The sequence below is a fragment of the Anguilla anguilla genome, chromosome 11 (assembly GCF_013347855.1).
Source record: "Anguilla anguilla isolate fAngAng1 chromosome 11, fAngAng1.pri, whole genome shotgun sequence".
Classification (NCBI taxonomy): domain Eukaryota; kingdom Metazoa; phylum Chordata; class Actinopteri; order Anguilliformes; family Anguillidae; genus Anguilla; species Anguilla anguilla.
The window spans coordinates 13741239-13769120 of NC_049211.1; the positions used below are offsets into that span (position 1 = coordinate 13741239).

General features: G+C 39.6%; 2 protein-coding genes, 1 long non-coding RNA gene and 1 other non-coding gene across 23 annotated transcripts; 2 read left to right on the forward strand and 2 right to left on the reverse strand.

Moving 5' to 3' along the window:
- Positions 1-421: 421 nt before the first annotated feature.
- Positions 422-12808, forward strand: tpd52l2b (tpd52 like 2b). Of its 20 annotated transcripts, none has more exons than XM_035383107.1 (10): positions 422-663; positions 2745-2902; positions 3205-3353; positions 3899-3958; positions 5860-5907; positions 8494-8595; positions 10153-10179; positions 10695-10739; positions 11020-11068; positions 11227-12808. In XM_035383107.1, the coding sequence occupies exons 1-10, from the start codon at positions 645-647 to the stop codon at positions 11311-11313; spliced, it is 744 nt and encodes a 247-aa protein (XP_035238998.1). In that variant the 5' UTR covers positions 422-644; the 3' UTR covers positions 11314-12808. The 20 variants fall into 20 exon arrangements, with proteins under 20 accessions (XP_035238998.1, XP_035238999.1, XP_035239006.1 ...); XM_035383108.1 differs by having other exon boundaries at positions 10698-10739; XM_035383115.1 differs by having other exon boundaries at positions 423-663; positions 11215-12808.
- Positions 12809-13710: 902 nt separating this feature from the next.
- Positions 13711-13782, reverse strand: trnae-cuc. Its single transcript has one exon. It is a non-coding gene; the product is annotated as a tRNA-Glu (tRNA).
- Positions 13783-14027: 245 nt separating this feature from the next.
- Positions 14028-19217, forward strand: ppdpfb (pancreatic progenitor cell differentiation and proliferation factor b). The gene is made up of 5 exons (XM_035383128.1): positions 14028-14206; positions 16048-16144; positions 16406-16483; positions 18476-18572; positions 18832-19217. The coding sequence occupies exons 2-5, from the start codon at positions 16090-16092 to the stop codon at positions 18956-18958; spliced, it is 357 nt and encodes a 118-aa protein (XP_035239019.1). The 5' UTR covers positions 14028-14206; positions 16048-16089; the 3' UTR covers positions 18959-19217.
- Positions 19218-20687: 1470 nt separating this feature from the next.
- LOC118208438 lies at positions 20688-25528 on the reverse strand. The gene is made up of 4 exons (XR_004761565.1): positions 25281-25528; positions 22318-22413; positions 21888-21989; positions 20688-21550 (listed from the first exon to the last, which is right to left on the reverse strand). It is a non-coding gene; the product is annotated as an uncharacterized LOC118208438 (long non-coding RNA).
- Positions 25529-27882: the final 2354 nt, after the last annotated feature.

A 27882-nucleotide genomic window follows, 5' to 3' on the forward strand; every position in this document is an offset into this window, starting at 1 on the left:
CACTGTATAATGCCGTGAGCTGATGGCCATTTGGGGTTTGTCATATAGCCTACTGTTTAATGTGCTTTGCCTTTATAATGCAGCAGGCGTCTGGCACAGCCTAATATTTAGTTGTACAATGATTAAATTGTGAAGCAAAAAGTGCAAAATTAACCCTTAAATAAATAGTGTGTGGATTTCCAGACGAGTTTTTAAATTTCAAGACAGTGGTCAATAATTATTTTCCGAAATGTTTTGTCATTTCTTAGATAGGAATACATTTTATTATTATTATTATTATTATTAGGTGCACTACTTACTGGCGTGCCTCTTTCCTTGTTGGGCCTTTGTTTTTATTCTTTTTAAAGAATTGCAGACAATTCTCAGGTTCAAGGATGTTGCTTGGCCCTTTGCTAATAAACTATGGTAAACGTCATCTGATTGCGCCGGAAGCGAGCTGGAACCTCACGTCAAGCTGACAAACTGAGCTGGCTTAGGTTGCGAGTACCTAGCCGTGTCTGTCTCTCTGGATTTGTTGTTGTAGAAGCCCGTGTAACAAGGGGAGAAGTCTTCGGGTTTCGCTTAATCGCGGGTGCAGTTGCTAGCTGACATAACTTTTGCGTTCAGATACGACGTTGAGGAACTGAAATTAATATATTTACACGATGGAGTCTGCAAATCAAGGTAAACTCCTACTTTGTAATATTAAGATGAGATATTATTCAGTTCCAGTAGATTCTCTTGAGAAAACCGCTAGCTAGCTAGCTACGCGGTATGAATGCTGGAGGGCCCAAGCAACGGACGCTCTCTCGCTTTCGCAAACGTCATTTGGCAGTATATATGTTCCATGTTGTCAAATGTTATTTATTGTTCTATATATTAATAGACCATTTTGTTTAGGATAAACTGTTTTTATAGAATAGCTATCGTTTCGTGTGTGAGAACTGGGTTAAAAGCAGGCTAGGCTAGTTTCTTTCGTTCGTAAACAACGCTTTGGTGCAGCATTCTTGACAGTAAATATCTAACGTTACTTAAATTACCTATCTATCTATTCTGCATTGTACGCAGACGTACAGCTGGATAGCCAATGCGTGCTAGTAACTATGAAGAGCACCTGTATGAGAAGCTAGCCAGCCACGTCATCCTGAGTTTTAAAGATATGCTTTCTTCAGGTCTGGCACGCAGCTGGCTGGCTATGTATCTCGACTCTTGCACTTTAGACGTAGCTAATGAAATAAAATACATTTGCACTGGTTAACCTTACGAATTGGAGTTTCTTGGGTGGTTGGCCACTCTCAAATATGTTAAAATGCCTGGATAGAGTATTTTAGGCGTTTGCTGTTTTGGATAACGTTAGCTACTTCCTGTTTTGCTTTATGCATTTTCTTGTTATCTGCAATAATGATCGATCTGCTTATCAACCTAATCATTTTTGTGAACGTACAATTCGTTTGACTTGCGTGATAGATGTATCTAAATTATGGTCCGGTGCTCAGGTTTGAAATTTAATGTCCCGCTAACTGTCTACTTTTTGTGCTGACGCTGCCTGTCAGTTTAACCAGCTAGACTACGGCGACTAGATAACGTTAGACTAGTTTCGATGTAAGGTCAGAGTTAGAAAATTAGGAAATTATAGCTTTTTCGCTAGCTAGCTAATACAAATCACATAGAAATATGAAAACAGCGATTCGCACATATTTGGCTGGCCTTAATTAAGATCATAAGCGTAAGTTTAATTTAAACTGGAAGAGACTCTCTTCTGGCGCACCTAGTATGAAGTAGTTTAATCTAGTCAAACAAGCGTACTAGTCTAGTTGTCTAGGAATTCATATGAAAATACTGGGGGTGACATGTCTCCCGGTTTCCCCTCAAACCTTCGCGTATGGTCAAGAAAATATGATGCAAACCGTGGAAAACCATTTACTGTACTGTGTGACATAGAGGGGTGGGGCAGTGTCATGCTTGATGGCCTAAGCCAGGTGGGATGCTTCGCCCATGTTGCCAGCCACCAGAGTCATAATATTTAACAAGAAATCATTCTTAAGATGTGTAGACGCAAGATAAAGAGCTTATTTATTTATGGGTTTTTTTAAACGTGTGTTGAACGTAATAGTGTTTTTTAGTTTAAACATAGTAAACGTAATATAAAGTAAACTAAAGAGTGGTTATGTTGAATAAATTTTGTCACTGGCTAAAAAAATATCAGCACACCTTTGATAAAACAATTTCTCACATCAGGCATTGTGCTTTTGTGGTGGATACTTTTAAATTCAAGCTGTCTTTGCCAAAATCCAAGCTCTCAGCAATCTGTTGGCTTTCCTGATCCAGTTCACCACTGAGTCTGGCTTTTATAGTTCCTTTATGCATTAATTTGACCGTGAGGTAGTGAGAGCACTTGGACACAGTGAGAGCTCTAATGACTCTAATGGCTCAGTTACTCAGAGTAACGTTGCTCCTCCACTTAATCACCTCTGCATCCCGGAAACTTCATCTGAGCACAAAGTGCCTGCGTCATTCTTAAATGCAACTGTAACTGCAGCCACTTCCTGTGCTGATTCTGTTATAACTTAAGGCCAGGGATGAGCAACTCCAGTCCAACCCCAGTGGAATTGGCCTGGTGTTACGTTACAAATCCGCAAGCCCTTGGGTGTTTGTATGACTATGTTTGTTCCTACCTGGTTTAGACCGAGAATTTTGCGTATCAGTTCATGGAAATGCATTCTCCATCTTTCTCTTCTTGTGCTTGTGTCCTGGCTATGTCATAGACATTAACCTCAACTCTCCCAACAAAGGCCTGGGGGTGGACTCTCTGACAGACGTGCCAGTGGGTGGAGCTGCCAGCAACGCCAGTAATGCTGCCAGTACGGTGCCCCCCGGCCTGACTGAGGAGGAAGCAGAGGAGCTGAGGACTGAGCTGTCTAAGGTAAGGTTATGGTCTAATTTGCTGCCCACTGGTCCCATGTCTCCATCTGCGGTCCCTTTCACAGGGTTCCAGGAAGTGGGGAATCTTGGAAATTCCCCCCCCCCCCCCCGTATTATAGGTAAGATCTCCAAGCCATAAATTAATAAATAAATTCAAAGATAGTTGAAGCAATGGTACTAGCATGGGACATTTCGCTTGGGGTCTTGTAGACTAAGTTGCCTGGTAGGTCAGTTCTGTCCTTTTTGTACAGTCTTTCAGGACATTAAGCTTAATGGCATTACCTTGGCATTCTGTGATTGCAGGTGGAGGAGGAGATACACACCCTGCGACAGGTGCTCTCCGCTAAAGAGAAACACTCATACGAGCTCAAGAGGAAACTGGGCCTAAGTCCCCTGAATGAGTTCAAACAGAACATTACCAAAGGCTGGCAGGACGTCCAGACCTCTAATGCGTAAGTACCCTATGAAGAAACTTGCGTGCTGATCCGGTTAAACTGGCTGAAGCTTGCCAAAGACATGGCTTTCAAGGTAGACCTGCTCCTGAAGCATGTCCCTGTCAGGTCTGCTATCTGTCGCTGCCGAAAAGTGTTCTTGCCGTTATATGACACCATTGAATCCAGGACCTTTTGCTTTTTTAAGGCTATTTTTGAACAGTAAAACAGGAACACCAGTAAGGCACAAGTAGGGTAAAATTTTAGTCACAGTTTCCTTGCACTGGCCTCAGGACTTTGGAGCCAGCCAAAAAAACATCAATTTTCCCCATCATTATGAATTCCTCGGAACTTGCTGTGCGACGCAATTTGTTTATCAGTGTGAGGTAATTTGGTCTCTAACAATTGATTGAGGTTGGCCTTGTGTGAGTTTCAACTTAATGCACATTGCCTTTTTTAAAAACTTCATTGCTCTAACTGCGCAGCCACCCTCAAAAACAATTTACTTGGAACTATGGGACAGAAAAGACACAATCCTTTTGTGTTAACCAGATCTCTATTTCTAGCTATGTGAAAGCCACCGAGAAACTCGGGGAGTGGAATGAGAAAGTTGCCAGTTCTGATTTGTGAGTTTGGGTTGCATCATCGAGGCATTGCTTTGCTTGCTGTGTTCTTCTCACCCCACCTATGCTCCTAGGCTTAGGGGCAGGGGATGCACTGAGACCTGACTCTCAAGGCTATGACCTCATAATTGTAACAGTAGACATAGAATTTCTCCAGCAACCTGCCACATAATTCCATAATGCTTTTGTGTAAAGTAAGCCATGGTAAAGTGAAGATTGCATGCGTATAATGTGAGTTTGTATGGGTCAGGTCTCACTGCATCCTTGTTGGTTTTAGAGGTCATATTGTGTTGGCTTGCATGGACAGTCAAACTAACCCCCTAACCACATTACCTTTATTACAGCTCTTCTGGTGCAAGGTACTGGGTGTTTAGGTTTGCTTTCTGGGGTGGTTGTGGCTGTGTGCTAGGAAAGCTGCTTTGTTGAGATGTGAGAACTACTTTCCCTATCAGGAGAGACCTGTCTTCAGCAGTTACTTTAATCTGATTTATCCTGGCTCTCCCTGTTCTCTTTTCCCTGGTTTCCTTTTTCCTTTTCTAAAGCAGGTTAACTTTCTTCTCCCAAATACTCAAAGCATTCTCAAAAATGTTCTGAAAAATACTTTCATTTACAAGATCCATGAAAATTTTTAAAGTATCCAATGACATAATAATAACACCCAGATTAGCATTCATAGTAACACTGAGGTAAACAATGGAATCATTTCCTGTATAACCCATTGATTTGCTTGAATTAAAAAATGTTTGCGCAAAAAAAGAATTCTAAGCATTGCTCAAAAGTTACACAATCAGACATTCATGAAAGTTTTTTGGCTTAACTGGCTTGGCAGGGTACTTGGTTGTGACTGGGTGTGATTGCTTCATAGTATGCAAGTTGATTCGGTAGCACCTGTCAAACCACAGCCAGGCACCTTATTGGCTGATGGAGGCTGAAGGAATGTGTGGAAGAAGCATTTCTTCCATATGCGGAGAGTCAAGAGTACGCTGTGCGTGGTCACATGACCCATTCAGAGAGAGGGTTCAGAATGTGCATGCTGTCGATAACGATAACGGTGTGAGATGCAAACTGTCTGTCCGATGTGCACAGTCTGCTACTGTCTAACCAAGAGTGGCTGCATAGCAGTTACCACACTGGCCTTTTAAATGTGTATTGTCTGGCTATCTGCTGTTTGGCTTAGAAAGTTCAAAAAGTGTGTATTCTAACATTTTATTTATACATTGTGCTGCTGACAGGGTGACAATTGAACTTTTATTTTTAAGTGTAAAATGATAAACTGAATTTCAGCACTCTTTGCGTTATTACCCTTTGTCCGGCTGATATACTGTTTGCTTGAACAGGGTTTGGAGAATATGTTTGGGGCAGGCTGATATGCTTATCAGAATATCCCATGCAATTATTTTATGCTTTGCCACTACCAGTCAACTGACACATTAAGCTTGATTTCATTACTGCATAAGGTGCCTATTGCTTTAACATTATGGTCAACAAGAAGTTAAGGTGTTGTCCGTGCAACCACCTAGCACTGGTTCGTTGGTGTTAATGTGTTTAATGTCTCGTTCCATGTTATTGTCTTAACTAATCAAACAAGCTGTTGTTGTAGCTTGGGACATTAACCTGTGTGATTTGTAAGAGGTGTAATGGGATATTGCTTCATTGCTATCTTTGAACTGGCCCCTTCCCCCTACATTCTGCAATGGGGACCCACGTTTCTTAAACAGTCAATGAAAGTCCAACGGTTCCACAATAACATTGCTAATCATCGCCTGTTGCTCATTTGTGTTGATGTTGAAATCACGTATTTCTGGTTGGATCCCTTGCACTATGTGTATTATTTATCATCTCAGTGACTTTGCACTTTCTTTTCAAAAGCCCTGTGAATTTAATGTCGCACTGTATGTTTGTAGATATCTTTCAGCTTCGGCAACTTTGGAGGACATAAGCCGAAGTGAAGCGTGAGTTTTTTGTTCGTTCGTCCTTTTCTGTCGTATTAGGGGTGTAAGCTCTGTTTTCCTGTGTCTGGCTGTTCTTGCTGATCAGAATCTCTATGGTTTTTAAGGGTTTGGAAATTTCCTGGACGGGAGTAGACATGGATTTGCTTTGTGGGGGCCTTCACCCTTCTTGTTTGGTCGCTTGTTCTTCAAAAACTGTTAATATTTGTTAAATAATTAACTTGTATTTCATCAGTGTTCTTTGATAATAGCTGGCAGCATCATCAGTGTTTATTGCAGTGGGTCAGGTACAAATACTTTTATTAAAAACTTCATATTAAGCTTGCATCATGCATAGCTCACAGAATAAGTTGGGCTGGGAAGCTTGTGTACTTAAGGAGGTAATGTAACTAATGCTTCAGAGACTGAGATGAGAATCAAATATTGACAGAGAACAATGGGGGGGTTGTGCTAAAGAAGTGCTTTTTCAGCAGACTTGGAAAGAGGACTTGCTGCTGTTTCGTGTTTATCTTGACATTTGCCCTTTCCTTTATCTGGAACTTGCCCTACACATGTGGAACTCCCCCACATCCTACTCCTCATTTATGCAGAGGACATTTGAAAATAATGAAGGATTTTACATGTAGTAGCAGATGTAATGTAGTGTCTAGTGGTGTTGCAATGGGGTGTTAAGTTATGTTAACGCAGTGTCATCTATTAAGTGGAAGTGTATTTCTTTTTATATTGCAGTAACTTTTTTCAGCGTTTTCTGTTATGGAGTTTGTATGTAAGAGCCTTCCCTTAAAAACCTAGGAAACGTGTAACAGTAGGTAAGGGAGGGGCACCATAGGGAAGTTCTTCCCAATGGCTTCTGCTAGGTGTATCGGTGCAATAAATAATGTGTGAATGGTCTGGCCGACTAATCCTTGTAGTCATGGTGGTTTTAGCAGAGGGAACATGCCATGTACATAATCTTGCACCACAGTGAAACATTATTTCCCTTTTTATATTTTTCACCTGGTTGTTTTTTTTTTCTTTTTGGGGTGGGAGGGGAGGAGTGCTGCTTTGGATAGAGCAGGGTGGATTTTGAACTGATAATACACCCTTAGCTGAAGATAAAGGAGCCTTGAGGAGTTGTGAAACAACTGTGGCATGATGTTGAAAAATTGAGTTTCCTCTTAGAGTTGATAACAAAATTATTTTAAATTGAGCTTTACCATACATTCATGTTGATTTGATTCTGTACACAGGCACCATTTTCTTAAACAATAATGGTAAATTTAGTCCCTCAAGATGGAATTCAGTGCAACCATAAATGTTGGTTTTATGCTGAATTTATTTCCTGTGTAATACACGTAAATTACGTAAAATAAAAATAACGTAAAAATACGTTAAATGACACGTAAAATAAATGTCCCAAGGATGCTGTAATTTTGTGCCTTTCAGAAGATGTTTTGTAATTTTTGATGATCTTTAACTATGACTTCCTTTGGGAAGTCAAAACTACTGGAAATTTATTGAAATTCTTTCCTCTTATGGATTGAAATTCCATCTGTACTTCTTAGACTTCCTAAACTTTCTGCTTCATCAGAGGGTCCTTCACAGGGGTCTTTATCATGTCATATCCTGGGTATTAAATAAAAAAAATAAAAATTCTAAAACGTTCAGACATTTTCTTCCTCCATATCAATGAAATGTTTTAAAAGCAGAATGTCTTAAAGGCACTGTCGGAGATCTCCTTATCTTGGAAGTAAATGCTCCAACTTATGCCAAAGTATTACAAATATGATACAATCTTTGCCATTGGGTAAAAATGCCTGTCCTGAAAGCAGATGTGCCATTTTCCTTTTTTGGTCAATTTTGCAATTGTGAGTTTTTCCTGGCAGCTTTTCAGCTGCATCTCAGTATGACCTCCATGTGATTTGTGTCCTGTCGATGAGCCTGGGCATTTCTGAGTCACCTACTCAACCACCAGCTTGGTTGTCTTAATGTGCACTGTTCTATGACACTGTGCACATTGCTCGAGTATGAATAGGAACATAAAAGGAATAATAAGAACCTTGTCAGAAATCCTGAGACATATCCAAAACGTATCATGCACACAATATCTTTAAATTAATATTCTGCATCAGCAAATTTATAGTTTATAATTCTAAGATCTATTGTAATATGCAAAATACACAATATGAGCATTCCCAAGATATTTTGTAACAGATTTCACAGTGAACTTATTCGGCAAAGTCTTTAAATGTTTTTAAAAAAATGTGTGGTTGCAACATCTGCATAGTGCATATAGCTAAAGATAAATCCATGTACAGCTGCACTGACCTCCACTGTGGCTATTTCACTTTAGACTTTCAGTTCAAATCTATAGGCTTTGCGTAGGTATTTTATTTAGGCTGTTTGCTGTTGTGGCCTGGATGGCTTTTTCTGCAGTGTTCCCTTCTCTCGCTCTGAAACTTTCAGTGGCTCTAGTCTACGGGCAGATTAACCCCTTTCTGACCAATGCTGTTTCTCTGGCTTTGACGGTAAAACACTGCACACTGTTCTCTATTAGATGTCATCCTGTCATCCCTAAATGTGCATGCATCTCCCTCTTTCCACTTGCAGGTACAAGAAGACTCAGGAAACACTAACTCAGGCCGGCCAGAAGACGTCTGCTGCCCTGTCCACCATGGGCACAGCCATCAGCAAGAAACTGGGAGACATGAGGTACTGTATGCCCATCCCCTTCCAGCTGGAACTTGCTCCTCAATACTAAAACAAATAGGCTAAAAAAATTTTAACTATAAAGATATGTGTTTTTCTACAATATATTTTTTCGATTCATATTTTAAGAAGAAATAACTTAATACGAAATCATTGTTATTTACAGTCTTAAGCACTTTTAATGTGAAAACATTTGGGTTCCATTTAAATCTAACAGTCTTACACTGTCTTACAATGGCTTTGGGGTATATTTCCATCTGTACTGGTATATCTCGTATTCAGCAGCAGTGTTCTTCAGTGAATGTGTTTTGGCATGTGCATGATTTCCCGGCTTCCTGTCCTGCTCATTTATAGTTAATGGCCTTTCAACAGCATTTCCTCTTCCTGCTGCATGATGGCTACATCTGTGACTTTTGAACTTTTGTTCTTTTTATCATTATTTATGAGTGGTTTTCCTTCATCTAAATCATGGCTGACATTGGTAAAATGGATAACTGTTTTTTTTTTTCATTTAGATGCCCAGTGTTTTTGGACCAACTGTAACAGTGGTCTGTGATGTACACATTTACCCACATCCGCATTAAGGGCCCTATTTTGAATAAAATATCACATAGGTGCTTTTGTGATCTGTGTTGAGAAAGCAGCTAGCATACCACTGAAGCAACATCGGTGTTGTCGTGGTTCCTGCCTCTGCATTGCACAAACACCACACCATTCAGGTGCTGTGGAGCAATGCTCAGTTGCCTGGCAACAGTAACCCATGCCGATCTCCCAAGTTGATCACCAGGAAGCGTGACTGTGGTCTACATAAGTGCTGATGCATTTACGGCAGCTCAAAAAGGCAGGAAGCCCTAGTGAAATTCTTCCTAGAAACAGAATCGTTATAATGATTTGAGTCAAGGCATTGGTCTGTGGGCACAGTCTAGATGACCATAGTAAATGGAGTCAAATCCATTTAACATTAAAAAAGTATTTTTTTATCCACAATAAAGAGTATACTGTTCTAGCTGTAGATTATTTAGGTAGCTGTCCCTTATATCTACATCTGTTACTCCCGCCAGACAGTATTTGGATTTGCATTTAATGTAAATTACATAGAACCTTGAACCAAATATTCATTCTGATATGGAATTATTTGGTTCTGGAAGGGCCCTGATTGAATCAGACTCATTCAAAGCTGTCTTGACAATCACCATCCATCACCTCTCTCTCTCACGTCTCTCTCAACTATCATTTGTTACCATTGACCACACTCGGTGTTATTTCAGAAGCCATTGTATGGATTTAAGAAAAGGTTCCGGTTGGTTTGGTTAAAGACCAAAGTTTCTGCAAAGGGGAAGAGGTGAAGAGACATTTTGATGGTTGATGGACTCCGATCAACCCCTTTGGACTCTTGAAATGAGAAATGTATTGGTATATTGTGCATCCCAGTGCAGCCTCGGGCAGAATTTTGCAACACCCATGTTTTGCCGTGGTTTGCATCTTTTTTAGCTTGACAGCTGAAAGCTGTTTGCTTACCTTGATTTTCTTTGTTTTCATTGCTGCCTTTGGGTTCTACAGAGCTCTACCTTTTTCACATTCATTTGGGTAAGACAAAAACTGTGCCATAACACAGATGAGAAGGCAATAAAAACCATTGAAATGTTCTTTTACCAGTCAAGGTTAAGCACTGCTTTTATGAATTATCAGCAAAAACTTACCCCCCGCTTATTTTAGCTTTATCTACTTTTTAAAATTTGTAACCGAAGCCCTCCTTGGCTGTTGAGCATGTCTTGATTCATTCTCTTAAACGCAACTTGAACTTTCATTGCATTTTTGAATGTAGATTGAGGAAATGATTTTGCATCTGTTACATGTATGCATATTTTCCCTAAATGGAATGCCCTAACTAAGATGGCCGTAGGGGTATTTGTCCTTGTGAAATTATCACTCACTCTCACGGTTTGCAATAGAAATGATTACTTACCTGATTTTGTTTGTAATCAAGGTTTTGCTTGTGCTATTAATTTTTGGGGGGTGATTCTGCTGCTGCTTTGTCCTCTGTCCTAAATGTTTCTGCTTGTCTTAACCCTCACTTCTTTGTCTCCTTAATGCTTTCGAAGTAGCAACTACTCCATTCGCCATTCAATAAGTATGCCTGCAATGAGGTAAAGTACTTGGTAGACCTAGTGGCCAGTTCTTTCTTGCTCTCACGTGGAATGCTTAATTTAATGATCCTTTGATGTACATAAATCTGTTTAATGGAGCACGTTTATGCGCTTTTAGGCTGACCATTGTTAATGTATGACTTTTCGGTACTGCCATCACTGTGGTATGAATGTTATCGTTTTATTCGAATTGGAGTATACGTAGCTTCATTCTTCTTCGAGAGCCATTTGAAATTTCAAATTGTACATTTTTAAACTTCAAATAATATCTCCTTTAAAGGAACTCCCCGACATTCAAATCCTTCGAGGACAAAGTTGGAAATATCAAGGTAAGGCTAGAATTTTTAGAGAAAAGAACCTGTCAATAATGTTTTTTGGACGTTATGCCAATTTTAAAAGTTAAATCAAAAACCAAAGTAAATAAATGAAACCTTCCATTGTTTTAAATCTCACTTTGCATTTTGCACTCTTGTTGATGGACCTGTAGCACAAGGTTGTGGGCGGCCGAGGCGATGGAGAAGGAGTCCAGTCCCCAGCTGAAACGAAATCAGTTCAGGACAATGCTCCCTTCTGAAGCGCCTATCACCGGACTGTGCCGTCACTGCATCACTGAGAACCCCCACCCCCCACCCCCACCCTCCACCATCAACACACCTTACACCACATACGCTCTCAGCTGATCAACCCCTCCACTTCCTTCCCCTCTCCCCCTCATCTACTAAAGCATGGCATATCCCATTTCATTGTACAAATACTATACTGCAAAGAAAAGTAGGGTTATATCATATCGCCACAAGTTGTAAAAATGTTTAACCATTTTGTATTATAAACTATTTTACACTGCTTTGCATAATGTTTTTACATAACTTTTATCAATATATAAATATATACATAAATATATATTTAAACAGTACTGCCAACTGGCATTCATTCGTAGGTAGGGGGACTCAAAAGAAAAACCAAAAAAAAAAAAAAAAAAAACTTTAAAGAATGTGAAATGGATTTAAAAATATGAAAAGTAAAATGTCAGTTTTCTATCCAAAATCTTCTCATGCTGAGCTAAAATTTATGTCCCTTTTTTCCCACAAAGTACAATGTGACACAATGCTATACTGTACACCAGGTGGATGTGGAATCTAAACTCTCAAGCCTTATAAAATTCCGCACTTACCTGTGGTTGAAAATACAGTTGAAAGACTTCTCCCATTATTTTTGTTCTTTTTCCATGTTCGAGTGTTGAAAGGGATAAGGCCACCGCTTGTGTTTTTGTAGGTTCAGATGCATGCTTTGTGCCATATTTAGAAAAGATCAACCGCCATGTAGAGAGCTGCCATTTTAATGATAAATATACAGACCACCCTTTCCTTACCAGTGCCACCTGTGAGATATGCTAAGCTGGGTCTCCATTGTGTACTTATCCAGCCTTTTCACCATTGATAGATGCCAGGGGTTCTAGCAAACCGTTCATAACATTAATGAAATCCACCTAAGGGTTGTACACAAATTACAGTCTATTTGGTAGCACAGTCACTTTTTTTTTTATCGTGAAGTAGATTGTATTTTTTTTTTTTTTTTTTTGGGCCACCTTAAGTGTTGTTCAGTTATTTTGGGATAGTGTGTTTTATTTATCCTTGTTAATGTTTCCTTTATTTGTGTGTTATGGATTGCTTTTATAGGTCGTATTATTTAGGTAATTAATTTCTTGTGGTATTTTAGTGATTTCTGTTTCATTGAAAACCTGCTGCCAATATTTGTTGACTGTTCTGGTTTACTAATGTCTCTGTACATAATCCACTTAAATTTGGCCAATAACAAGAAAAGGCAGATTTGTCCCTAGTTTATGTAGAGCTGCAATTGACATTAAAAAATAAACACTATGGGAAGGGTGAAAAATTACATATATTATTGGTTAACTGTATTCTAGCTTATGTAGACACAATGAAAATAGCTTTAATCTGTTAAGCATAGATGTAGAAATTAAAGGGATCAGATTGTTTGGATTGGAAGCAATTATCATTTTGTTTCTGTCGTATATGTTTGAATATCAATAAAGCATTCCTTTAAACCTGTGTGCCTTGTTATAACTGCAGATATTTGTTTTTATTTTATTTTTAGAATTAGGTTTTTATTGTAGGTGCTTAAAGTTTGCATTGTTCATACCTTTTACATAAAATGTCGGAGTCTGCTGATTTGGCCTGTTAATTTAAAACAGCTGTTTTTAAAGGGACATATCGCTATCCAGCGGTGGTTTTATCGGTGGAATGATGTTATGATTGCAGTCTTGAATAGGCTTACGTAACTGTTAAATGTCGCCACAATTGTAGTAGTTATATGGTCACGACCGAATAGAGCTTGTTGAATTCAAATTCCTATTACAAATTAACAAATTTTTATACAATCATAATGGGTCTGCAGTCAATGTTTGGCCGGCGCCTTTCCCACTCAAGCAAACGTGCTGGGTGCTTCTTAGTGTTTGGAGAAAGTGGTGAAATTCAACTGTTCTCGAAAATCTCATCAATAAGCTTTCAGAATGGGAATGGGAAATCGCTGATTTCTTTTACAGTTTACCTGGTTGGAGACCAGATGGCGCCATGCGCCACCGAGTAGTCTGCTGGCTGAGCACAGTGTTGCTGGGGGTCTGACGCAGAGACTAAAAAAAATCCTGGGGATCTGACGGTAACGCCATCTCAGACTCAAACGAACTTTTTTTGTCAGATTCGGAAACGTGACTGAGAAATGCGTGTAACGGTTTGTAGTATTCGTACAAATCTAGAAAGAATAGGACTTATGGTGGCTATAAATTAGATTGTGGTGGTGGTATTAGACTGTATAGTGAGCTTCACATTTGCTCCGAAAGTACAATCTGACAGTTGCATTATGGTAGTACAAATATCGCCGATTTAATTGAGTTATCGAACTAACACCTATTTGCGTGTTCATAAAGTATATGTAATATCAATGAAAATAGTTATTCCCTGACCCGGAATCGAACCCGGGCCGCGGCGGTGAGAGCGCCGAATCCTAACCACTAGACCACCAGGGATATGTTCAGTGTTAATCACCTACCTGTTTTCAAAATTTTTAGAGCAGTACGTTTTTATCTGAGCATTTTCGTGATGCTGATGTAACTAAAATGTGGTTATACAACACCGATTTAAAGGGAAAACATTTCTAAAAACCTACTCAAATTTTTTTTCTGTGAACAGCGTGGCCAGTCAATCTGGTCCAGGCTCCGCCTAGTCCTGGCAGGTTTTATCCTGACGTCACCTAGCGAACATATAAATAATGCTTCTTCCAGTCCGCTAACGAGAAAAATAAGTGTGGCAGTTGATATAGTAGAACGTGGAGGGTTTTAGTTACCCAAAATCTCTCTTTCAAATGGGCCCCGTCGCCTAGCGTTTACTCCCCCTGAGCCTCGCCGACTGAATTGAGTTGCTTATCCAACACCAATAGACTACTTAAAAAAGGTGAGTTTCAGTCTCTGTGTTGGTCTGTTCATTTGTGAATTAGGCTAGACTAACGTTAGCTACGTTAGATTTTGGCTATCGTTCTTATTTGCTAGCGTGAGCTAGATTTAGATAGACTAAATGAATGAGTGATGCTTGGTTGATGGTTCTCAAATGTATGAGGAAAAATACGAAATTAGCTATTTTGTCTAAATGATTTGACAACCACTGTAGCTTGTCAAGATAACGTTTTTAATCAATGTTCACGTATACGTTGGCTAGCAAGATAGTTAGCAGTACAATTTATTTAAAGCAAGCTTTGTGAAATAATTTCTTATTCGATACTTAACTGTTCTCCCTAGTTATTTTTGCTTTGATGTGCAATGAGTTGTTGTATTACCCGTTTTGGAAGTAAAAAATGAAGGCGCCCTCTTTGATTCAAAGTTGTGTTTGTCTAATGTTAAGCATTCTTTCAAAGGTAGAAAATACGGTGACTGTTCGCATGAAAGAGTTTTAAGATGGCTGAAGTCCTTAATTTTCATAAACGTATCGCCTATCTGCAGTTTTTCTCATTTTTTGCACGCCTATGCCTTAACGTGAGCTACACTATTAACACTTTTTGACGTGTAGCTTGTTTCGCATATAGCTATATTAAATAAACTTTTTTTCAGCCATACAGATATATTTCAGTCAATATGAAATTGCACCCCTTTATTCCACTTCATTCCTGCGGGGTTCCTTGCCGTACCATACGTCTTCAGGGGGTCAAGAACCTGTAATTTTGGTGTTTGGTCCTTTGACCTGAGGTGCTCCATTGGAAAGAACGGAAATGTGCCTGTTAGAGCACGGAGTGCAGCTTTGGGCAACTATTATTGCCTGGATTTAAAGTAAAGCAGCTCTTCACAACTGTGCAACCAATAGGAATTTCCCTCCTGGTTCATTTAATTACCCAAAAGAACAGATACACTGACTAGCCATGGCTTTGGAAAGCGGAAAAGCTTGAGGTTTTATGCTTCACAGTATGTCTGCTGTTCGTGGTGTATTTGGCAACCCTACATTAAAAAGTAGGGTGGTCCATTGCCCTAGGCTGTCGAGTGAAAGTGAGTTTACCACGCGATGATAATGTCCATACTGACTTGTGGGTAGTCAGTATTATTATTATTATTTTGCATTGTATTTTTTTCAAAGTAATTGATACAGAAAGTCACTGATATTTGACTGAAAGAAACCCAAAGTAACACCACTCAAAATCTTCATTTGCCTATCTTTTCAAAATTGTTTAGACCAAGTGATACTCAGATTATTCCCTATTCACTCATATATCAGGCAAGGGGTGGTCTATTGTACAGACTGGAAATGACTACACTGAACTTTATATCTTATAGTTGCTTTCTTTGTTGTTACAGTGTTTTTTTCTTATATTTGCATATCAGAGTCCACACTAGAATATGAAATGCATACACTTCTACCTTTACATTCACCGTCATCATAACTGGAATCACCTATATACTGTATGTTGGTGAGAAAAGGCTTGTCAGTTGATGGCATTTTTGTTCCTTAAAAAAAGCACTTACTCCGATGATAAATTGGTATGATTGTAATAAGTGGTGTCTTGTCTTCAAGACCACAAAGAACTCAAGCTGATCAAAGAACCAGTGTTGAAATGCAGTGACAAAGTCTTGACTCTTAGCTAATTGCAGCGTGGTAACAAAACAATATGAAGGTACCAGTTTTGGGTGGGGGTGGGGTGGGGTTTAGGCTAAGCTATTAATTATTTTTTCCGAGGGGATCTCATATTTGCTTTATTGAAGGGCACCCAAACCCGGGACTCCTGTTAATCTCCCCCTCATTTTTGTCACCAGTGTTTTCCATCTACGCACAGCTGACTAAAGGAGATCGGAAGAATGGCAGCGATTCCATCAGGCGGCTCACTTGTTGCTACCCATGATTACTACAGAAGTGAGTGTCTCACAAGGGTGTCCATCTTCTCCGAAGTTGAATCTAGTCCCACAAGGTCCTACTAGGTGGTGTTTACTCGGGCTTGTGGCATGGTGGCAGTGATGGCCTTTTGTTAGTTAGTTTGATACTTCCGGCATAAATCCTTTAAACATTCACAGCTTCTTTTCAGCTACCTCTGAACATGAATAAATCCATATGCATTGATAATGTACTCTATGCTGATTCTGATTGGAATCAAACGTGTTTGCTCATTTGTTGCAGGGCGCATCGGGTCCACTTCCAGCGGCAGCTCCTGCGGCAGCTCAGAGCACACTGGCGAGGTCATTCCACACCATCCAGGTTAGGCTATCGCACTGCTCAACACTGCATTTTTCATTAGGAGTGCAAATGCTGAAGTTGCACTTCTTTGAAGTGTTCATTTGGAAATAGTGATTCCCTCTCCCTTATTGTTGCTCTATAATGTGGAAGAGAACACTGGCAGGCTTTATAGTGCTTTACGCAAGCCTGCAAACAGCTCCATAATTCTAATTTGTGGAGGAATGCGGGGGAAGGGGGGGGGGGTGGTTGATGTTGGAATGTGACGATGACAATCTGTAAGAGAGAAAACTGAGAAACAAAAGACTTTGTGTGCGGTTAGGATTGTGAACGTCACCTCCTAATGTGTGGGAGAGCTCACTGCTTCAGACGAGATGTCTGCCCGCGTGTGGAGTGTGGCTGTTCTGTTTACTGTCGGAGTTGAGCGGGATGCTGATGTGGCTCTGTCATTACTGTACTATTAGCTGTGACCAGCAGCCTCATCCCCCATCCACTCCAGCCTTTCCTCCGTTTTCCCTTGTCTTTGATTAGCATTTTTTGGTATATTTACTGTCCAAGCGTTTATTCGATTTTTTTCTTTTTTTGCCCGTTTTGTTTTCCTGTACTTTTTGCCCTGAAAGAAGTAAATACAATTTTGCCAACCTGTCATTCCATGAGCTATTGTAAGTGGACCTTAAAAAAGACTATTTATTTCATTGATTAGGCTATTATCTTTTACAGCAAGGTATTTTGCCAAACTGCCAGTTTAATTAAAAGTGACCACACTAGTAATACCGTTTGAATACAAGGATCAGTATATTCCAAAATCACTTAAATTGAGGCTATGTTTGTAATGCTATAGAATGCTACTTGAGAATTCTAAAATGAATGCTTTCTGAGGGTTCCACTAGATGAGTTGACTTGTACAGAGTTTGTCAGGATGGATGTGCCACACACATTTTGCAATCCTATGAGTCATGGTACAGTACGTGTCACCACTTCAGATTGTGCTTCAGTCACCCAGTTAAGTCAGTACACTGTGTACGGTCCAGTTTTTCCATCTTGTTCCTGTTGTTTTTCTCCCATTGCTTCGGGGTCGGGGGGGTGGCAAACTTTCTGGGAACATTTTGTTTCTGAATAGAACCTGCTCATTGGTTGTCCATATCCAAATTCTCTAACCTACCATACATCCTTGCTCATAGAAGCTTGTAATAGCAAGTGATACACAAGATATATAGTTTCAAGCCAGTGTGTGATTTCAGCATTCAGAAATTCCAACATTAGTCACATTTACATACAGAATGTTTCATCATTCTGAATCCATTCATTCCGATTGAAGATTCCAAATGAACTATTTACATGCACGTTGATCTGATTAAAGTAAGCATGTAATCAGAATAAAACTTGACATGCGCAGAACCCCGAACTCTGGCTAACTTGATCTGGCATTTTAGTACACAATGCAAATTTATTTAATTATCTCTATATGTGCGTTGTATGGTGGGTGTCAATATTTGCATTGTGTTCTTGCATATGAGCCAGCCGACGAAATATAATTATCCTACAGTCATTGCACAGGAGAAGATGAGCTCATGAGCAGTTTTACTGCAGTGCCCACCTATCAAGGTGTTTACACCCAATGCCACTGTCTTTTGCCTTTTGAAATTAATTCATTTACCGTGCGTTTTGTTTGTCTAATTAGCATATGGGATCAAATCACGTTTGATCAAATCAGCACTCAGCAAAGTCAGAGCGTTTCGCAAAGAATATACTTTCACACCGTTTGAGCATTTACATTGGTAACATTCTCCTATTGATCGGATTATCAGAAGGTTTACACCACCCCTTTCAAACCAAATGCAATTTCAGACAGAATGGGATAGTCTGTTCCAATTGAGGTGGTTACCCATTACATTTTTATTCTGATTGGGTTGTTAATCTGATTAGACATGGAATATGAGGCTTCCTGCAAACGTAGCGAGCGACTGCAAATTTTACTCTGCTGTGAATTGTTTTCGTATGTTCCTTTGTTTCCAGGATTGCCCAAGCAAGATTCTGGGCACTGGTGGTCTAGTTTCTTCTTTGGGAAACACAACCAGCCTGGGACAACTGCTTTGACTGAAGCCCAACAGAAGTGAGTACACCGAAAGAGCTGGAAAGAAAAGCTGACAAATCCAGTTCTGGTTTCACACTACCTGCAACTGCCTAATTTGGGTTTTAAGTTAAATTTTCCAAAACAAATAGTGGCTCCTAACTGATGTTGCAGCTTGTGAGATTTCATCTTAAGGGGGGAGGAGTAGGGGTGGTTAGGTGAAGACTGTTCTCTGCCATCTATCTGACTGTAATGTCCACAGCCTGTCCTTCTCATTGGCTCTTCCCATGGCACCTCACAGGGCGGGAGTGTACAGTGTGACCAATGGCCAGGTGACCTGCATTGCCAAGGAGATGGCACTGAAGAATCCGCTCAGTGAGAGTAGCGAGTCTGGGAAGGCTGAGGCAAGCAACCCCCCACCCTCCTGAACTTGGGTCGAAGACCAACGCTAGGCGATGGAGGCGACTCCAGTTTTTACCTTTAGTACAGGCCTCTGAATTTATTATTATTGTGTTTTGTTTTGTACTATTTTTATTCATGACTTTAAACAAAGTGTCAAAAAATAAATTAATTAAAAATTAAAAATAAAATTCCCATATAACACCTTAATGGATATGTTATCTGTTTTCATATTTTCACTTGTCATCCCAAACTGACCAGTGAATAAAGTTTATCTTAAACAGCTTATCATTGTGTTCTCTGAAGTTTTTCCTTTCTGTGAAACTGGAATAAGGAGAATCCTGAATTCCCCTTTAGAATAAAGAAGGGATTGTTTGTGTTCGTTTTTATCATTTGGGACACAGTTGAATGGATATGTGAACAATGGTCGTGAGTAAAAAATGTGCAATGGATACAAAGAAAACTTTCAATCGCTTTCTTACAATGGATCTGTGATCTCCTGAGGTTCAAGGTAGTGATCTAGGCACTGAAGTGAAATTCCAGTACAGTTTTGAAAATGATACTCAATGGTATATTATTCTGTGATGTTTGTTTAGAGTAGGTTGTCCATGAAAGGGGACCGTACCACCTTGTACACTGGCAGTCTGAGATCCGTAAGTGTGCTTTCTGTATGCTCGCTTCTGACCCTGGGTTCATGGGAGATCATTATAAAAATGCGTAAGTGTAATGCGCAAATATTGCTGGATACCTACCCAACATCAGCCACACAGGTTTCTTGTTGGGTACTTGGCTTTGCAATTTGTATGTTTACAGCTAGTTGGCTATGCGTAAATGTTTTGGTGTTAGGCTTTGCACATTTTTACCCCTCTTAACTGGCTGTTAGAACCCTGTCACAATCCACAGCCCTGACCCTTTATTGCTCCAAAAACCAACAGAAGAATCTGGACCACCGGTGTTGTTCAGGGAAGTGCAGGTGACACAGCCTGCCAAAAGAGGGAGGGGCAAACCCTGAGCAGGGTGTACTTAGTTGATGCACTGATAATGTGCAGAAGGCAAGCAGTGCTGCAGTTGTGGTGCTTTCTGTAAAACAGGGTGCACTGAGCAAGAACATCTGTGCTGGCTGAAAAGTGCACATAAAGCACAATGCATTCCATTGGGTATGAACTTGGTGTGAAAAATAGCCTTATATAAACAAACTGTCCAGGGTCATGAGCTGAGTGATTTGGTCACCTCGGACTGTGAGTAGTGACCTAGAACACGTCTGCTGTACCAGATAACTGAGTTCCTTTAAATATGGGCATATAATAACTATGATTTCTCAGGAGCAGGGGTGTCCAATCTCATCCAAAAAGGGCCAGGGTGCAGGTTTTTGTTTCAGGCAAGCACTATAACACCAGATTCACCTAATTAACTAATCATGGTCAATCAAGACCTTGATAAGTAGATCAAGTGTCTTAGTGCTGGGCTTAAACAAAAACCTGCACCTACACTGGCCCTTTTCGGATACGATTGTACATCCCTACTCACCCTGAAGACATAGAATGCCCTTCTGGACACCATATACAACCGACAACACATTGAAACCATTATGCAGTTGGGTTTGAGTTTATATTTTGGAAAGCTCCCTGTTTAAAATTAGTTAATTTCTCAAATGTAACACTGAAATTTGACTTATGTAACCAAATTATTTTTGTGAACATTTTAGTTACAGATGTTAAAATCATGAATGCAGTTTAAAAAATGAAGGTAAGGTCAATGTAATGCAATTACACAAGTTTATGAAAAATAAATCAGCAATTGCTACATTAAGTTGTACAACATTCATCCAATTTGTATTGGCAAAAAAGGTTTCAAACACACACGGTTCAATGGAATTCAGGTCAAGACTGAACTCCTGACGAGGAGGCCAGCTGCCTGGAATTTCTTGTATAAATGAGAGAGGCAGTGCTCAGTCATCTTCGACAGAACACGTAAAACAAAAAACGAGGCGCGTAAACAACAGTACAAAGAAGCCTTGCCCGCAGGCTTTGAAATGATGCACCATTTCATTACAAGATGTGCTTCTAGCGCATTGTTTCCAGGTCACTGCTCAGCGGAGGGAATGCCATACGCTTCTCTCAAGTGCTGACTCTTTTCTGCTCCACACGCCCCTCCTCTTCCTAGCAACAGGTCCTGGGATGGAAGAGAGAGGCCCTCGGGAGGGCTTCGGTGACTCTGATTGGATACGTGCGTGAAAAAAAAAGTTCCCAGCAGCAGCATGGCAACAGTCCAAAGGGAGAAAAAAAAAAATACAGTTTACTTTTCCTCTGTTGCATGTGCATGCAATTGAAGAATCTGGCTCAGGGTTTTGAAACTGAGGCAAAGCAAAAGCAACAGAGGGGACATTTAGGTTAAATTAGATTTTTTTAAAAGGCCTTTTCTCTTTTCTCCCCCCCGCTTGTAAAAAGCGGGGATAGGGTACTTAGTATCGTCCCCGTTTGTACGAATTCCCACTGCATTGGTTTATGGAAAGCTCTCCTACTTCACCACCCTTTCAGTTGAATTCAGGCGTTTAGTTGTAGGCGAGGGATTGCCCAAAATCACACTGATCCACCATCCTCGTGCCATTGTTACAGGTAGACCTGGGGGGGAAGTAGTTGGTAGAAAGATTTAAATAAGCCTATGCATTGAATGGCACGCTGTTAGTTAGAAAAAGCATTTACATATGCAATTCCTTTTCTCTTCATTTACATTAATGTATATTTTTACATACATGCACGCACACACACACACACACACACAAACACACACACTCATTAAAATATACCAACTATGACCTGCAGAGTGATAGTAACTTGGCTGAAGGGTATAAACCCATGTGCTATTATTTTTAATAGGAAGAAAATTTCGTTTGTCACACAAAAAATAAAACATTTTGCTTAAGGGCATGTTTTCAACGCAATCCACTGATGTTAATACCTTGATGAGTGGATGTGGTCACCCAAACCGTTACTTGTCTTTGTGTTGGTTGTGTTGCACAATGATCATAAGCAGGTTTCCCTGAGGTTGACGGACCATGGTCTGTACAAAACAGTAAATCACATCACATGTACAGATATAAACTCATTATTCCGGATTTGGTGATTATGAAATGTTATGCACAATTTAGAGTTCTCAAACATTGTATTTGTTTCGTTCACGAAAAGTGAAACAGCAGGAAGTAACTTCTGAATTGGAACATAGTGTTCCAGCCAAAAAGGTATTGCGTTGATTTAGGGTGAATTCGGAGATAAACAGTGGTCTTTCAACAGCTGCAAAAGGTAACACAAGTCCAGCTTCTGGTGTCTGTAGTTACATATTAGACAAAAAATGTGTGGCTTTAAAATGGCTAGCCTGTGACAGAGCTTACTTCTGTAGAACTGATTACGCGCAACCAGGCACGCGGGAGCGTTGATGCTGGTCATTGCCCAAAGTCCAGTCCAATTCTCCGCAAACAAATGAGGTACTAGGAAAGAAAACAGAAGTTGCTCATTGAGCAAAGGTACAGTTTGTTTCCAGAGCCATAACAGAGATATGGTCTATAAATAACCGTTCACACATGGGTGCAAGCTTACAAAGTATATTTGCGATCAACTCCAGGTGCCCAGGGAACTGTACTAGGCCTGTGAACTGTACTAGGCTAGCTAAGGTAAAGACCCAAGAAGACAGTTCGTTCCATATTTAGATATGTACTTACGTATTAGTCATGTAAAGACTGTAGATGAATAATGACGTTGATTTTTACGTATGAAGAGAAAACAAACAATAATTTACATATGGAGATCATATTGGGGTTTGCTGGTTAAAAGCTTAGTACAATTCGTGTGCTGAAATTTACGAAGGAGTTACAAGATGAAGCCTCGTAATTTTTTTTTCTTATCTGAATTTGTTCAAGGATGTTTCCCTATGCTAGTCACATGAACAGTATTGCGCATATAATTTACAATCAGCATTCATTATCTCATACACTCATGCGCAAAAGCAAAGGTCTGCACATGTGTCATGAATTCCATATTGGTTTCTCGTAGGAACATTTTTGAGAGCAAAAGTAAGAATAATTTAAGAAAGGTTTTGTGAATGACGCCCAATAAGTGTACATTTTCAAGTTGATAGGACTGATGTAAGAGGTGGCGTATGATACTCATCAAGTTACCAAATGGTGCAGTGATGAATTTCCTAATACTGATGGGTAGTTCATTCCAGTCCTAGGTAGCATCAAAGGTAATAATTATTAAATGTGGAATAGAATTAATGAATGTCAAAGGAATCAATACTCTCCAAACATGAAAGTGTACATAGGAAGATAGAAGATATGATTAAAATGGTCAACAGTGCAATAAACAAGAATAAGTGTTTTGAAATAATTTAGTAGAAGTGTGTTAATCCAATAATATGCCTGCATTAAAAAAAAAAAGTCATACCATATATTCTAACATACCAGAGAACTAGTTTGCTGTGTTTCATTAAGATGAACATAATATGTCAGCAGGATATGGTCCAATGGAATGCTTAAAACTGCTTAAAACCTGAAAAACAGTTACCTATGTACGTGACAAACCCCAACAGTATATTTAACAGTGCTTTGTGTGTCAGAATGTACCAGACTGCAGTGATCAAAATGGAAATCAGTGCTGCTGCTAGAAATTTACACCAATGGTTGAAATCAACACTGCGCATCTCTCCTGGTATAAGTAGGAGTTTTGTTGTTGATTTCTGCCTGTTATTACAGCGATTGGAATCTGGGTTGAATTAGAAAATGGAATCTGGTGTGATATTGTCTTTCAATGCCCTACATGTTAATTGGCTGAAAGGTCGAGACTATCAGTCCTGACAGCTCAGCAAAATGTGTGCCTAGAAGAGAGCTGGAACCCAGCAGCTGGAGTGATTTTGTTTTTGTCACGGCGAGATGGGGACATTTTGTTTACTCAAAAATGTGAATCATCCTGTTTCTCCATTTATACAGTGATTAAAAAATTGATTCAGTTTTATGTTAAAATATGAAAAATGAAACGGCACATGAAAACTTAAACAGGACTCTTGAACCTGACGAAAGACCAGAGATGCCAGCTGGCCATTAGGGTAAAGGTGGTGCGATTTCAACTTCAGAGACTTCTTCAGTCTGGCTCTATACAAAACAGAACAAGCTGTAAAAACTGAGGTCCTGTTTTGCAACAAACTTATAGAAACCCGTGTATCTTTTGTGTCATTTAATTTAGAGCTTTATCCGTTCACTCTGAAATTCGATTCACTTGTAAGGCTATTGGCTTTCACCCAGTAACAGAAGCGCTTCATGTTGCGCAACCTTAAAAAAACTTGTAACTAAAAATGTATCTGGTACATGTAGAGCAAAGGTCCTTCATTTCCCATTGCTGTCTGTCAATGAATTCTCAGAATTCTCACACATTACAGTTTATGATGAATGGGCTATCCTTTTGGTTGCTATTTTAAACATAACTATTGTGTAAAATGTCTTTTATTAGTTTTAACTGTTTAAAACAAGAATCAGCTTCACTAGAACAATAGTAATAATAATAATAATAATAATAATAATAAATGTATACTACTGCTACTATATTATTATTATTATTATTATTATTATTATTATTATTATTATTAATAATTATTTTTTATTTATTATTATTTAAGTTGCTGTGTCATATAGTCCCCTTTATTACAACATACTGTCTCATGAAAAAGTACAGATTTGATGGCTGAAATCCCATGTGGTTAGGTAACTGTCCTTGAGATAAGCCATATCAGCAGCTCTCTATACAGCCGATTGGAGCTGCTGGTACGGACTTCCAATGAGGGTATGACACAATGACAACAGTCTGATAAAATCCAAAGATGGCAGAATAACAAATGGTGAAAGTAGGTTGTGGGACAGGAGAAAATTTAAGAGTCCTCCTGGCATATCCTTAGACATATGGCTCTAGTCTGAGCCTGAGGAGTACTGTCCCCAGTTCATTTTATTCCACCTGGGTATTTCCAAATCTGTGTCTCAATACAAGTACCCACATTCTTCTGAGGCAATGCTGGGTAATCAGCATACAAAAAGTAACCCTGCTTTCCATAGGCCGGGAGCTGAGTCACTTGCTCCCCTCAGCCACTTACATTGGTTAATGTCGCCTACAACATTTCAGCGGCATTTTTTCACCAAAAACCCAGACACAACAGTGAGGACACAATGTGATGCACTGTGAAAAGGCACATATCGCTGTACAGCACACATAAAAGTACATTAGAAAAAGTACTTTCTGCAAAATGATTTGATGTAGGCTTTCATACAACTCAGATTTGAAATTCGGGAAAATTAAAGAAAAAAACACTTACCTCTAATTTCCCTTTTTTCTCTCAGTCAGTGATCTATTTTGGAGTGAAGTGTCCTATGTTCGGTCTCCTCTTGCCCACCACACAGGATAGCAGTGAAACACAGATCACAGAAGGAGAGGAAAGAAATGATCAAACCACGAAGGACAGGGCACGTCCCCTCTGGCAGATGTGCACATTAAACTAGCGCTCCTTGTGTGTCTCTTGGTGGAATTAACATGGGATAGTGCCGCTCGATTGGCTGAGGAGACGTACTGTTATACTACTTGACCTTTGGGAGGGATCTTAGCAACGTCGTGTTGAGGAGAGAGGGCTTGCCCCTGGGTCTAAGATGCCTCCAGCTATAAGCACACCCAGCTGTGTTCCCATTCCACGTCTGCTCACTACTGATGACTGCAGGTTGTATGAAGAAGAGAAAGAGTAAGACTTTTTCATTACTCCATGTATGCACTTACTGAAGTCTCTCTTTTCAGGCCCACATTAATAATATCACAAGAGTGGCCTTCTTTCAACTGAGGAAATCCCAGCTTGGTTCCAGCCTGCTTCTAAGCTGGGCCAGCTGGGTTGAAACGGTCAAGCTGGTAACAACATGGTTGAAATAGCAGAAGTGGGTTCCAGGTAGAATCATTTTATGCTGGTTGCTGGAATTTCTACCAGGGTAATGCTTTATTGTCTGGTTGCAGTAATTTAACCTTGAAACATCTCCAAATTGTGCAGAATGCAACCACTAGTGTAGTGGTTCTCAACCTTGGTCCTGTGTAAATTGTTTTTTTTTTCAACCACAGTTTCAATCCCAGAATTTTAACAAGCTGTTAATTTTTCTTAATTAGGTGCTTCTCATGTTAAGAGGAATTATTTAGCATCTTACACCACGTTATGTCAGAACTTGCTATGCATGCCATGAAGAATAAAATTCCCATTGTGCTTATTGTGCTATATTGTATATTTTTAACTGATCAAATTAAAGCCTGAGGTGAATTTATAAGCTCCAAATTAGGTTGCTGAACATGTGTTTAAGTGCTTCCATAATGTTTCACTTATTAACACAATACAAACCTTTTTAGACTTTGGTTTAACAACCTTGAAACCCCTGGTATGAAACCAGCCACTCTTTACCCCATGCCTCACGTTCTCAGCACAGTTTAGAGCACTCTGCGTTAGTCCCACCAGACACTCCTGGTGCCGGGAATACAGAGGTGTAACTTAAAATATGTCCATGCGTGATTGGCTCTTGTGCCTCAGAGCTTAACTATTCAATTAAATTCCACAGTGCATTTTACAATCCAAATTCTCACAAAGCAGCCTTATGTAGATCCCAGCCCTGAGACCGCCTCAGAGCAAGCCTAGGGCAACAGTGGCAAAAAAAAAACATCCTCACTAACAGGAAGAAAGCTTGAGCAGAAATAAGCTCAGAGGAAGAGCCCATCTGTTTCTGGCCAGCACCAAGTAGTCAATGAGGTTATCAACAGAGAAAATTTTATATTTTAAATAATAATCACTGTATAATCAGTAGATTATTACTGACAATAATCAGTATCTCTTCTTTAGAGGGAAGTGAGCTAATGCATAAATAAATCCACCAGAGAGGCCAGTTTCATGGTTATATCTGTTGAGACATAAAATAATAAAATATTGATTTAATAAAAAATGCAGCAATGACACAGATAGCATAAAGCAATTCACTATTTTGTTCTGTGTATCTGCTTGTTCTCACCACTTGTAATCATTCAACTGTATTCAAACTTCATGCATGCCATTACGCAAATGGCTTGGGGCCTGTTCATATATAGGCCTAGATTTGCAGAAACATTAGAACGGGGAGTTTTAAAAAACAAGCTAAAAACAGAGCTAGTGTCGCATTTTCAGCATTCAGGAGCAGGTTCTGCTGAGCATGCTCAGACATCTCTTTTATTTGCCTTACAGTGTTCAAAGGTTATTCCGCACAAAGGTGAAAAAGATTCCACAGGGTAGGAAAGGAAAAAAAGGCAAAGCATTCATTACATTAAATTTATTTGGCATTATGGGTTTATCCAATGTGACATACAATAAGAATAGAATAGAATAGAAAACTTTATTGTCCATTAAATATAAAATAAAATGGAAATTTTCCTTCAGTTCAATGCTCATTGCAAGTGACACAGACAAAGGTATACACGGATTAAAAAACATAACAGCAAACATTGGACAACCATAAGGTCACTATAATATCCTTCAAGTAACAACACCACAAATCCTTCAAATAACATCTCCTGGTTACTGTTAGCTACATCCACATGCCCAAGTCTCTGGTTGGTCCATTATTGAGGATAGTGATTGCAGAGGGGAGAAAAGGTTTTCTGTGCATGTTTCTCCTTGCCCGTGGGACCCTTAGTCTCCTACCAGAAGGTAGTTTTTGGAACGACGAGTGAAGTGGATGGGAGCAGTCACCCACGATATGTAGGGCTTTCCTTTTCATGGCAAGACCATATAGGTGTTGCAGTGGTGCTTGCTTAATGTCAATTATTTTACTGCCTTGGTTTATTATTTGTGCTAGTTTTGATTTATTGCGCACAGTGAGATTTCCATACCAGGACACTATATTAAAGGTCATTACACTTTAAATGAG

What these genes read in the sequence shown, in the direction of transcription:
- tpd52l2b (XM_035383107.1), top strand. An exon ending in GACATAAGCCGAAGTGAAGC is followed by an intron (nt 5,908 to 8,493) that starts GTGAGTTTTTTG and finishes TTCCACTTGCAG; the next exon opens with GTACAAGAAGACTCAGGAAA. An exon ending in AAGAAACTGGGAGACATGAG is followed by an intron (nt 8,596 to 10,152) that starts GTACTGTATGCC and finishes TGGGTTCTACAG; the next exon opens with AGCTCTACCTTTTTCACATT.
- ppdpfb (XM_035383128.1), top strand. Translation starts at nt 16,090, where the DNA reads ATGGCAGCGATTCCATCAGGCGGCTCACTTGTTGCTACCCATGATTAC. An exon ending in GGTCATTCCACACCATCCAG is followed by an intron (nt 16,484 to 18,475) that starts GTTAGGCTATCG and finishes CTTTGTTTCCAG; the next exon opens with GATTGCCCAAGCAAGATTCT. An exon ending in TTGACTGAAGCCCAACAGAA is followed by an intron (nt 18,573 to 18,831) that starts GTGAGTACACCG and finishes GGCACCTCACAG; the next exon opens with GGCGGGAGTGTACAGTGTGA.